Source organism: Ranitomeya variabilis, chromosome 1 (genome assembly GCF_051348905.1).
Source record: "Ranitomeya variabilis isolate aRanVar5 chromosome 1, aRanVar5.hap1, whole genome shotgun sequence".
Lineage (NCBI taxonomy): Eukaryota > Metazoa > Chordata > Amphibia > Anura > Dendrobatidae > Ranitomeya > Ranitomeya variabilis.
Window position 1 is genome coordinate 817,424,658 of NC_135232.1, and position 13,910 is coordinate 817,438,567.

The 13,910-nt window shown below is 46.0% G+C and overlaps 1 protein-coding gene across 1 annotated transcript in view; it reads left to right on the forward strand.

Annotated features, from left to right (window-relative positions):
• Nucleotides 1–12,703, forward strand: part of ENOPH1 (enolase-phosphatase 1) — a 53,129-nt gene extending 40,426 nt beyond the window's left edge. Inside the window, exons 5-6 of the mRNA XM_077274700.1 lie at nt 10,765–10,888; nt 12,374–12,703. Coding sequence (XP_077130815.1) covers nt 10,765–10,888; nt 12,374–12,513 — 264 coding nt within the window. The 3' untranslated portion in view covers nt 12,514–12,703. The remainder of the gene's footprint in view (nt 1–10,764; nt 10,889–12,373) is intronic.
• The last annotated feature ends 1,207 nt before the right edge of the window (nt 12,704–13,910 follow it).

Consider the following 13,910-nt stretch of genomic DNA (forward strand, 5'->3'; position numbering starts at 1 on the left):
AACCCAGCCCACGTAGTATATAGCACAGCTACGTAGTATATAGCACAGCTACGTAGTATATAGCACAGCTACGTAGTATATAGCACAGCTACGTAGTATATAGCACAGCTACGTAGTATATAACACAGCCACGTAGTATATAACACAGCCACGTAGTATATAGCACAGCCACGTAGTATATCGCACAGCTACGTAGTATATAGCACTACGTAGTATATAACACAGCCACATAGTATATAGCACAGCCACATAGTATATAGCACAGCTACGTAGTATATAGCACAGCTATGTAGTATATAACACAACCACATAGTATATAGCACAGCCACGTAGTATATTGCACAGCCATGTAGTATATTGCACAGCCATGTATATAACACAGCCCACGTAGTATATAGCACAGCCACGTAGTATATAGCACAGCCACGTAGTATATAGCACAGCCACGTAGTATATAGCACAGCCCACACAGTATATAACACAGCCCACGCAGTATATAACACAGCCCACGTATATAGCAGTATATAGCACAGCCCACGTAGTATATAGCACAGCCCACGTAGTATATAGCACAGCCCATGCAGTATATAACAGCCCACGTAGTATATTGCACAGCCACGTAATATATTGCACAGCGACATAGTATATAGCACAGCCCATGTAGTATATAACGCAGCCCACGCAGTATATAACGCAGCCCACGCAGTATATAACGCAGCCCATGCAGTACATAACGCAGCCCATGCAGCATATATCGCAGCCCACGCAGCATATATCACAGCCCACATAGCATATAACACAGCCCACGTAGCATATAACACAGCCCACGTAGTATGTAGCAATTTGGGCACCATATCCCTGTAAAAAAAGAATTAAAATTAAAAATAGTTATATACGCACCTTCCGGCGGCCCCCGGATCCAGCCCAGGCATTTAGCGATGGTTCTCGTGACGCTCCGGTCCCAGTAATGCCTTGCGGCAATAACCCATGATGATGTAGTGGTCTTGCGAGACCGCTACGTCATCTGGGATCATTGCCGCAATGCATTCTTGGGACCGGAGCGTCGCGAGGAGCGGGAAAGGCTGCCGCGGATGCCAGAAGGTGAGAATATAATGATTTTTTTTAATTATTATTATTTTTAACATTATATGTTTTTACTATTGATGCTGCATAGGCAGCATCAATAGTTAAAAGTTGGTCACACTTACAGGGTTAATGGACTGTGTTACACCGCGTTATGCCGCGGTGTAATGCAGTCTGTTTAATGGACTGCTAAAACGCTATGTGGGTGCTGACTGGAGGAGAGTATGGAGGGGACACTGACTGGAGGGGAGTAGGGAGGGGACAATTCGCGGCCGGACTGTGCCTGTTGCTGATTGGTCGAGGCCGGCTGGGCGCGACCAATCAGTGACGCGGGATTTCCGTGACAGACAAACAGACAGACAGATGGAAGTGGACCTTAGACAATTATATATATATAGATTACAGAGCCACTCCTTAGTTGCCTTGGCTGCTGTGTTTCAGGTCATTGTTATGGTGGAAGACCCAGCCTCGACCCATCTTCAATGATCTTACTGAGGGAAGGAGGTTGTTGGCCAAAATCGGTAATGTTTGGGACTGTGGTCCCAACTCTCTTCAGGTCATTGACCAGGTCCTCCCAACAGTCATGTTGTGTTTCTTCCATTTTCTAATAATTCTGCCAACAGTTGTTGCCATCTCACCAAGCTGCTTTCCTATTGTCCTGTAACCCATCCAAGCCTTGTGCAGGTCTACAATTTTGTCCCTGGTGTCCTTAGGGCATGTTCACACTCTGCGGTGTGCTCTGCAGGTTTATCCCGCAGCGGAATTGATAAATCTGCAGGGCAAAACTGCTGCGGTTATCCCTGCAGATTTATTGCGGTTTGTTCCGCGATTTTCGCTGCGGGATTACTCCTGTACTATTGATGCTGCATATGCAGCAATATGCAGCATCAATAGTAATGATAAAAATAATAAAAATTGGTTATACTCACCCTCCGATGTCCGGATCTCCTGGGCGCTGCACCCGGCGGTCCGGTTCCAAAGATGCTGTGCTGAGAAGGACCTTCGTGACGTCACGGTCATGTGACCGCGGCGTCATCACGGTCATGTGACCGCGACGTCACCACAGGTCCTGCTCGCACAGCAAACCGAAGACCGGACGGCCGCGGGCAGCGCTGAGAGGTGAGTATATCATCATTTTTTATTTTAATTCTTTTTTTTTTACACTATTTATGCTTCCCAGGGGCTGGAGGAGAGTCTCCTCTCCTCCACCCCGGGTACCACCCGCACATTATCCGCTTACTTCCCGCATCGTGGGCACAGCCCCATGCGGGAAGTAAGCGGTTCAATGCATTTCTATGGGTGCAGAATCGCAGCGATTCTGCACAAAGAAGTGACATGCTGCGGGTTTTAAACCGCTGCGTTTCTGCGCGGTTTTTCCCACAGCATGTGCACAGCGGTTTGCGGTTTCCATAGGGTTTACATGTTAATGTAAACGCTATGGAAACTGCTGCGGACCCGCAGCATCAAAATCGCTGCGGATCCGCGGTAAAAACCGCAAAGTGTGAACATGGCCTTAAACAGCTCTTTGGTGTTGGCCATGATGAAGAGGTTGGTGTGTGATTGAGTGTGTGGACAGGTGTCTTTTATACAGGTAACGAGTTCAAACAGGTGCAATTAATGCAGATAATGAGTGCAGAGTAGAAGGGCTTCTTAAAGGAAAAACGAACAGGTCTGTGAGAGTCAGAATTCTTGCTTGTTGGTAGGTGATCAAATATTTATTTCATGCAATAAAATTCAATTTAATTATTTAAAAATCATACAATGTGATTTTCTGTTTTTTTATTTTAAGGTTCTGTCTTTCACAGTTGAAGTGTAAGGCCGGCCTCACACTTGGCGTAAGACAATACGCCACGTATTATACGTCCGTACTACGGCCGTAATACAGAGAAATGTTCCCAAAATATTGATCCGTAGTCAGGGTGTTTCAGCGTATTTTGCGCATGGCATTCTCGGTATGTAATCCGTATGGCATCCGTACTGCGAGATTTTCACGCAGGCTTGCAAAACCGACATCTAATGGATTTATGTGCTCAAATGTTCGGGAAAACATATATACAGTATATATATATATATATATGTCATTGAGACACATATATATATATATATTCTGTATTTAGATTTCATTCAGCGCGATATCTGTGAACAGCCGGTAATTCAATTGCCGGCTTTTCATTTCTCCTGCACAAACCCGACAGGATATGAGACATGGTTTTCATACAGTAAACCATCTCATATCCCCTTTTTTTTTTGCATATTCCACACTACTAATGTTAGTAGTGTGTATGTGCAAAATTTCAGCGCTGTAGCTGCTGAAATAAAGGGTTAAATGGCGGAAAAAATTGGCGTGGGCTCCCGCGCAATTTTCTCTGCCAGAATGGTAAAGCCAGTGACTGAGGGCAGATATTAATAGCCAGGAGAGGGTCCATGGTTATTGGCCCCCCCGTGGCTAAAAACATCTGCCCCCAGCCACCGCAGAAAAGGCACATCTGGAAGATGCGCCTATTCTGGCACTTGGCCACTCTCTTCCCACTCCCTGTAGCGGTGGGATATGGGGTAATGAAGGGTTAATGCCACCTTGCTATTGTAAGGTGACATTAAGCCAGATTAATAATGGAGAGGCGTCAATTATGACACCTATCCATTATTAATGCAAGTCAATGGAGAAAAAACATTTCTCCAAAACGACACATAGCGACGTGCAGTGCACGACGCTAGTGAGTGTGAAAGTAGCCTAACACATGGGCTCAGCTGTTTAACCCCTTCACCCCCGGAGCTTTTTTCGTTTTCGTTTTTCGCTCCCCTCCTTCCCAGAGCCATAACTTTATTATTTTTCCGTCAATATGGCCATGTGAGGGCTTATTTTTTGCGGGACGAGTTGTACTTTTGAACGATACCATTGGTTTTACCATGCCGTGTAACAGAACATGGGAAAAAAATTCCAAGTGCGATGAAATTGCAAAAAAAGTGCAATCTCACACTTGTTTTTTGTTTGGCTTTTTTTGCTAGGTTCACCAAATGCTAAAACTAACCTGCCATTATGATTCTCCAGGTCATTACGTGTTCATAGACACCAAACATGTGTAGGTTCTCTTTTATCTAAGTGGTAAAAAAAAAATTCCAAAGTTTGCTAAAAAAAAAAAATTGCGCCATTTTCCGATACCCGTAGTGTCTCCAATTTTCGTGATCTGGGGTCGGGCAAGGGAATATTTTTTGCGTGCCGAGCTGGCATTTTTAATGATACCATTTTGGTGCAGATACGTTCTTTTGATCGCCCGTTATTGCATTTTAATGCAATGTTGCGGCGACCAAAAAAACGTAATTTTGGCGTTTTGATTTTTTTCTCGCTACGCCATTTAGCGATCAGGTTAATCCTTAATAAAAATTGATGGAACGGGCGATTCTGAACACGGCGATACCAAATATGTGTATGTTTGATTTTTTTTTTTTTTTAAATAGTTTTATTTTGATTGGAGCGAAAGGGGGGTGATTTGAACTTTTATATATTTTTTATTTTTTTTATATTTTTAAACACTTTTTTTAATTTTGGCATTCTTCAATAGCCTCCATAGGAGGCTAGAAGCATGCACTACACGATCGCCTCTGCCACATAGAGGTGAAGCACAGATCACTTCTATGTAGCAGAAATGCAGGGTTGCTTTGAACGCTGACCACAGGGCGGCGCTCAAAGCAATCGGCCATCAACAACCATAGAGGTCTCAAGGAGACCTCTGGTTGTTATGGCAATGCACCGATGACCCCCGATCATGTGACGGGGTCAGCGGTGCGAGTAGTTCCGGCCGCGCGGCCGGGAGCGCTAGTTAAATGCCGCTGTCAGCCTTTGACAGCGGCATTTAACTAGTTAATGGGCGCGGGCGGATCGCGACTCAGCTCGCGCTCATTGCGCGCACATGTCAGCTGTACAAAACAGCTGACATGTCGCGGCTTTGAGGTGGGCTCACCGCCGGAGCCAACCTCAAAGCGGGGGTTCTGCCAGCTGACGTACTATTCCATCAGCTGGCAGAAAGGGGTTAAACGTGAGTCTTTACCTCTCGACTCCAGCCAGGTCTGAGCAGCACATGCAAGGCCTCCTCACTTTGGAAAACACACAGACAACGTGAGACAGCCCCAGCTGCCTTAAATTAGACAATCCATGACCTGGACTGGAGGTAAGTGAGCAGCCGATCCTACCCAGCTTTCAGCTGCTTGTAAAACCCGGACCCATAATCTGTGTCCGTTAAAACACCTCTTAGCACCAAGTGTGCTGGAGCCTGCTTCTCCAGGTCCTACTTCCCTGAGCCTTGGCACCTCAGGGACGCATATCTCCCATCAACGACCCGGCCAGCTTCCATCTTACACATTCCCCTCTGCCCAAAGCCGGGGGGTTTGGCACCTCCTGACAACATACAATTGACCCTTGATAGGGCATCTGCATTCCAATATTGTTTCCCAGGCCTTTGCTTTACCTGAAAACTAAAATCCTGTAGTGCTTGGAACCACCTAGTTACTCGGGCATTGTTTCCCTTCTTCTCTCGCATCCACCTACAGTGGTGCATGGTGCGACACTAACCTAAACCTAACAACAGGTAATATCTCAGTGTCCAACTCCCGCTTGATGGCCAAACATTCTTTTTCCACTATGGAGTAGTTCTTCCCACATGTAGACAGCTTCCAACTGAGGTGCATCACAGGGTGTTCCTCTTGGTTAATTTCCTGGGAGAAAACTGCTCCCAGCCAGACATCTGATGCGTCTGTCTGAACCACATACTATTTGGAGAAGTTGGGTGCCACCAAAACTGGCTGTTTACAGAGAACCAGTTTCCATTCCTAGAAGGCCGCCTCATCTTCTGGTGACCACTTGGCCATAGCCGACTTTTTCAGAAGATTCGTCAACGAGGCTGCTATCAGGGAAAAGTTAAGGACAAATCTTTGATAGTGGCCCACGATACCTAGAAATGTCCTGACCTGCTTTTTCGAGAGGGACTGTGGGCAGTTTTGTATTGCTTACTTATTTGAGGTTTTATTTCACCTCTACCTACCACGTAGCCCATCCTCATAGCACATTTTTTTTGTGGTGATGGTTAAGCCTGCCATCCTTAAAGCGTCAAGTATGGCCTGAACTTTTCCAAGATTACTTCCCTAGTCCTGGCTGAATATGTCGGTCATCTAAGTAGGCCGCTGCATACTTTATTGTGGGGTGTTAAGATCCAGTCCATGGCTCTCTGGAAAGCTGCCGGAGCTCCATGCAAACCAAATTTCATGCTAACATACTGATCACATTCATCTGGCGTCGAGAAGGCCATCTTCTACTTGGCCTCTGAGGACAGGGAACTTTGCCAGTATTCTTTAGTGAGGTCCAGGGTGATAATGTACCGAGCTGGTCCTAGCCTCTCGATAAGCTCATCGACGCTAAAGGTACCTTCACATTAAGCGACGCTGCAGCGATAGCGACAACGATGCCGATCGCTGCAGCGTCGCTGTTTGATCGCTGGAGAGCTGTCACACAGACCGCTCTCCAGCGACCAACGATGCCGAGGTCCCCGGGTAACCAATGTAAACATCGGGTTACTAAGCGCAGGGCCGCGCTTAGTAACCCGATGTTTACCCTGGTTACCAGCGTAAAATGTATAAAAAACAAACAGTACATACTTACATTCGCGTCCCCCGGCGTCCGCTTCCTGCACTGACTGAGCGCCGGCCCTAACAGCAGAGCGGTGACGTCACCGCTGTGCTGTACTTTCACTTTCACTTTACGGCGCTGAGTCAGTGTGGGAAGCGGACGCCGGGGGACACGAAGGTGAGTATGTAGTTTGTTTTTTTTACATTTTACACTGGTAACCAGGGTAAACATCGGGTTACTAAGCGCGGCCCTGCGCTTAGTAACCCGATGTTTACCCTGGTTACCAGTGTAAAACATCGCTGGTATCATTGCTTTTGGTGTCAAACACGACGATACACGCCGGTCTGACGACCAAATAAAGTTCTGAACTTTGTTCAACGACCAGCGATATCACAGCAGGATCCTGATCGCTGCTGCGTGTCAAACTAAACGATATCGCTAGCCAGGACGCTGCAACGTCACGGATCGCTAGCGATATCGTTTAGTGTGAAGGTACCTTAAGCATTGTGTAGGTGTCAAACTTCAAGACCTCATTGAGCTTCCTGTAGTCATTACAGAGCTGCCACTCCCCATCTGGTTTTGGCACCAACACTATGGGACTGTATCATCCACTCTTAGATTCTTCAATGACCCCTACATTCAGCATCCACTTCACCGCTTTCAAGATCACCTCTCTGCGGCCTCTGGAATCCGATACGGCTTTAGATTGACACGAACATGAGGCTTTGAGTACCTCATGCTCTAGTGAGGCATGGCAACTCAGAAAACAGGTCTTTATTCCGCTGCAACAGCTGCTGACATTGCTGTTTCTGTGAGCGGGACAAAGTGTCCAATACCTTAACATCTTCCATGCTGACAGTGGACTTTGCCACCAAGCAAGGAGCTTCCATGGGTTCTCTGTCCTGCCATGGTTTAAATCAATTTAATTTAACATGATAAACCTGACAGGGCGTACTCTTCCCTGGTTGGTGGATTTTATAGTTAACTTCACCAACTTTCTCTACCACCTCATAGGGGCCCTGCTACTTGGCCAGGAACTTGCTCTCTACCATGGGTTCCAACACAAGTGCTTGATCCCCTGGGTTGAACCGTCTCACCCTGGCTGACCTACTATACACTTTGGACTGTGTTTCCTGTGCCTTGAGGGGGTGTTCCTTCACAATGGGCATCATGTTGGCAATCCTCTCTTGCATCTGGGCAACATGCTCCACCACGCTTCTAAAGGGTGAGGTCTCAGCTTCCCAGGATTCTTTTGCCACATCCAGGAGTCCTCTAGAGTGTCGGCCATAGAGTAATTCAAATGGAGAAAAACCTGTGGAAGCTTGGGGAACTTCCCTGATGGAGAATTAGCAGGTAGGGAAACACAGTCCCAGTCTCGGCTTCTTCACTGCTTTCCTCAACATAGCCTTAAAGGTTTTGTTAAACCTCTCAGTGCAGTGTCTTGCACAATTTCCTCATGAACTTCAACATGAAGGTGGTCCCTTGATTCATCATTGCCTCCTTCGGCAGACTGGTTCGAGAGAACATATCGAGCAACTCTCGAGAGATGCACTTTGCGGAGGAATTTCTTAGGGGTATCTCCCCTGGGTACCGGGTAGCATAATCCAGGATCACTAATATATATTGATGTCCTCTTGCTCACTTCAGCAGGGGCCGCACTAAGTCCATTGCTATGCGTTTGAATGGAACCTCGATGATGGGCAACGGTACTAGGGGACTGTGGAAGTGGGCCACAGGGGAAGTTAACTGGCAGATAGGACAGTAGCTCATAATTTCTTTGTAGCACCCACGCCAGTAGAATCTCTGGAAGATTCGTTCCTGAGTCTTATCTGTCCCCAAGTGACCACCCAACACGTGGAATGAGCCATGTCGAACACCCTGCTTCTATAGGGCCCTGGCACCAATAACTACTCTATCACCTCACCTCTTGGCTTGGTTAGTCTATAAAGCAAATCCCCATTCATAGCAAAATGCGGGAACCAACTGTCTGCACCTTGCTCCTGAGGCACTCCATTAAACACTATCACATTTTCAAATGCCCCTTTTAAGAGTTGAGTCCCTGAGTTGTGCAGTTCCAAAGTTTCTCTCGGACACCTCCAGCTCAGTAATATTGGCCTCAGGGGATGCTACCTCATCCTTGTCGCCGAAAAGCACACACAAGGGAAACTCGTCCTCTATGGCCTGTGGCAAGGTTTCTTTAGGAGTGATCTGGCTGTCGTCCGAGCAACCAGGCTCCCCTGCTTTCCCCCACATGTCCCAGAACAATGCAAAGCGGAGTGGGCTGCTTTCTCAAGGAATCCTCGAGACCCCCCCCCCCCGATACCTCTCAACCAGTCCCACCAGTTCATCTGCTTTTCTGGGATCTCCCTGGGCAACCCAAATCTGTATTGGCCTATGAAGGGAATGCACAAACTGGTCCTTCACCACTCGCTCTACCATCTGTGCAGGGCTAGAGGATTCTGGCTGCAACAATTTTTATACCAGATGCACTAGGTCAAACATTTGGGAGTGGGGCATTGGTCCCCGTGATAGGCCCCGCTGTGCCCTGACAGTCGCCCCCAAATGTGTCCAAATTAGTTTTTAGCTTGCGATATTCCTTTGGCGTCTTGCAGCGCCAAGTTATAGTAGGCTGTCTGGGACTCCCTCAACAAGTATGGTGTCAGGACCTCAGCCCATTGATTTGGCAGAAGGTTCCCTCTCTCTCTCTCTCTCTCTCTGTGTCATCACCTGGGGTCATTTTCTGCAGGGCTCTCCTTACCGCCTTGTGGATGGAAAGATCATCCAGTGACCTTGGAGTTGGAGCTGTTGCCATGCCACAAACCGCCTCTGTGAGCAAATCAATCAATCTGCTGCTGCTGTTGTCATTGCTGGTCCCGTTGCTGCTGCTGGAGCTGGATCTGCTGCATAAGTAGCTTTCCTGTCTCCTGTTGCGCCAGCTGCTGCCGCTGTAGCTTATGCTGTTGGTGCTGCTGCTCATGGGCTTGCACTAGTTGTTTCCAAAGGTCCTCCATACTGTCTGACATCACTTGCTGACTTATGGCCGCCTTCACCCAGGACATGCGATGCCTCTGTAGGAGTCACACATTTTTGCTGGGATATGAAATCGGAATAAACCTTTTCCGCTTTAGGTCAATTAGGATTACCATAATTATTATTTGCTAAATGCTAGAATAATGAGAGAAAGAGAATGTTTTAAGGCATTTTTATTACTTATTGCAAAGTCAAAAGTTTACATACATTAAGATTTCTATGCGTTTAAACAATTCTGGACTGCCCATATGATGATGTCCTGTGTTTGGAAGCTTCTGATGGGTTTTTTGGCAACATCTGTGTTAGAGACACACAGATTCTAATGTGTATGGGGCGCTGACAAATTGGTGACCGCTTTGTTCTCCTGAAGCGAAACTTCTGCCAAAATTGTCTGTTGGCATCTTTCTCACACCGAACAAAAGAGTGCTCGGCCGAACCCTGGGAGAGACAGCCATCTAATGAGTATGGCAGTCTTTATTTGACTGCTTGTAGTTTTGATAATCTACTGCTGATAAAACAGTGATTTTATCACTAATGTACTAGTAAACCTGCTGCCATATAGTCATGCATATTCATGAGTTCTGAATAATGACGCCCCTACCACTGATTGGCAGTTTTCTGCCTACACACAGTGTATACAAAAAGCTGCCAATCAGTGGTGTGGGTGGGGACATAGAGTTGCAGCATTCAGAGATCTGCTGCAGATAAAACAGAAATTTTATCCAAACAGTGAGTGATACATCATGGTTTCTGCTAGTACAATATGCTGCTATCATATGAGGTAGCAAGAACCTGGTCACAAATTCCCCTTAAAAATCATTGTACCCAATGAAAAAATATGTTGTTTGTTCGTCAGATGACTACCAACATCTGTAGATTAGCACTATTCCTCTACATGGATCATAATTCTGATACTGTCATAGCTTAAAACCTTTCAGAATACCATGAAATCTTTTTTTTTTTTTTTTTTTTACTAACTCTGCTCTGTACAACTGCCATCAGTTAGTAATATATGTATTCATTTTTTTTTTCAGTTAATTAATGGACATTTTGATACTACAGTCGGATCCAAAGTGGAAAGTGAGAGCTATAGAAGAATTGCTGATAAAATTGGGTGTTCCACTGAGAATATTCTTTTCCTCACTGACATTACTATGGGTAGGTAAAATGGCTCCCTGCTTACTTACTAATATAATGAAGCAAATAGTTCTTAGGCTAATTTTCTATATAATGGTATCTCACTATTCTGTATATTGAATGCCTGGTTATACTTCTGCATAAATAAATGTATATGTCCTACCTTAGACAACTGGTAAAATTCAGTGCTTGACCTGGTGAGAGTGAATAAAGCACAGTGTGTTTTTAAAGCACACTGCAGCCATGGGATACGGCTCTTCTGGAACCGGAAAACCACTTTTATTGGATGCAGCGCCTTAATGAAGGCCTTCATGTCTGTCTTCCTTATATGTCTATTAAACTCTGCTAGATCTTGTCCTCTACAAAGTGCTAGTGCTGTAATTGTGCACCAAGGAGTTGGTCAACTGCAGTGATACTGAAAAGAGATTGTATTACCCTAATATTGGGCTTTCACAATTTGGCTAAGTCATCCTTTTGTCAACAGAGAGCATCTAGGCATTGGGATGTCCATAATCCAAAAAGTTATGGTCTGCGTGGACTAGCCGACCTCAACAATGGCCAACGATTAGCACTTAACAATGACCAAGGAGATACTTGTTCGTTGATTGGCAGACATTTAATAGCCTGTTTAAACAGGCAGACGATGCTTCAATAGATCATTCTGCGCTGCCAAGAATGTTTTACTGAGCAAAGCAACAGATCATTTCATCCAACGAACGAGCTTTTTCCTCATTCATAGGGTGTTCGACTGCCTGTTTATACTACACAGTTATTTTGAAACTAGTGTTCATAGAAATGCTCAAACATGATTAATCATGCAGTATAAATGTACCTTGGAGGGCCATACTTTTGTGTGTGTTTCTCCTACCAGCTTCATGACAGCCACTGACATCACATAGATGACATACTCTAACATAAGCTCTGCTTATGTCTATGAGCTGTGTCTGGTTTTGCACCCAGTCCTGCAGCTGATTCATTCTGTTGGATAGTCAAAATGCCAGTAGTCAGACCTCCTCCACTCATCACCCACTCAATGACCTATGTATGGAAAATCCATGAATGTTTTGAACAGTGATAACCAACCTTTCTGAACGTGAGAGCTACAGTAATCTCTGGGAGATGGTCGTGAACCCCATTCAGTGCTCTCACACCCCACAGTATTGATACTGAGAACCTGGTATAAAGACAGCCAAAGTTCACCACCTGGAAAAGAGACCTCATGTTTCTACATAGAGCTTAGAAGGATTCAGCTAGTCAGTTTTTATTCAATGGATGTCATAGACCTAATGGAAGAGAGAAGAATTAGCTGGGTAAAAGGGCAAAATGAGTAGTTGTAAGTACATAGTGCTACGTCATATGATGACTACAATATATTTTGATGGCAGTGCTTTTTAATGTCTCTTTTTGGCCATAATATTGAGAACAGATGTATACCATCCTTGATGCATTATATTATTCTAGTGTTGATGTTAATTAAGTTTATTATCCTTTTCTTCATTTATACAGAGGCAGAGGCCGCAAGGGAAGCAGGTGTCCATGTGGCCATAGCTGTAAGGCCCGGCAATGCTGCACTGACAGATGAAGAGAAGTCTCAATTCCATCTTATATCCTCATTTCATCAGCTTAATCTTCCTTCCCCACAATGACCTCACACATCACATGTTCTAATAGTACTAGACTAGTGGGTTGCCTCATTTCCATTCATTCACAGTATTTATTACAATCTAAAGTCATACCCACGTGCATGTATGTAGACAGAAAGGTTGGATGATTACGTCAGGATTACGTCTGTACTTTATCTGTTCATTAAAAGGATTATCCAACTTATTAAAAGAACCTGAAATGGTATTTCATTTTCTTTTTACTTCCGAATGCCGGCTATGCTGTAATTTCTTTGTTTGTGTCCTGTGTTCATAGAGTTGCTAGCCGCACCCTTACTTCATGCACTGCTGCTGATAACTATGTAGCCACACTCTGCTTGTATGTGCAGCGCCCCAGAGTCCTGGTCGTTGCAGTACTGATGCTCCGCCGCTAAGGGGAGTGGTGGTACGTCTGATGGCACTTAAGGAGTTCACCTGACCAGGTATCACACACATATTACACTTCACACTCCGGCCACCAGGGGGATTGGTTCTATCTAGTAGGCCACTCCTCACGCTTTGGTAAAACTGGGGGTTGGACAGGAAGTTAGGGAAAAAGTAGCTGGGAAGAGCGAGAGTGAAGACCTGTCAGGGGTGGGATCCTGGCAGAGTCCTAGAAAGGGACAGATCGCTACGGAGTTGTGCCTGTGCCTTACAGCGGCAGACCCCTAAGAAAGGACAAGAAGCGAGGTTTATTGTGGAGAAGTGAGGAACGGAAATACAGCAAAAAGGAGATAATACCAGAAGGAGCCGTGCCTCAAGATCAGCAACATCCTTCTGAGGCGCGTAGCCGGTGGCCGGAATGCCGAGAAAGTAAGAGACTCCACGCATTACTTTAAACTACGGCCGGGCAGTTAACCATAGGTTGGCTGTCTCACCATTACACCTAACGAAGACAACGGAGGCAAACTGTGGGAGAGGGGCGTCTCTAGGGTCCCAGAATAACTCCAGGCCTACCCCGTCATACGGGTGCGTCCTAGCCATATCATCTGGGGGACGGAGAGAGAGAGAGAAAGAACAGAAATATACACAACAGTTGTGAGGACTATCCCGTGGTGCTCAGCAGGGAAGTACTACAACACACAGGCGCTAGAAGGTAGACACTGATTTCCACCTGCAAAGGGAACTCTGGATGTGCCTTCGGACTGGCCGGTCTCAGCCAGCCCTGTTAACAGTGCTCCGGATTGAGGATCCTGAAGCCTTCAGTAAAGAGGTAAAGAGACTGCAACCCTGTGTCCTCGTTATTCACCGCGACCTACACCACGCACCATCATCACACCTTTCATTGGACGTCCTTTAGCAGGGTCACGGACCGGGTCTAGCCACCGTGACAACCCCAGAACTGAGACAGAGAGGCCCGGTACCGAGTACCCTGCGTCTGGGGGTGCTCCAAACTTGGCGTC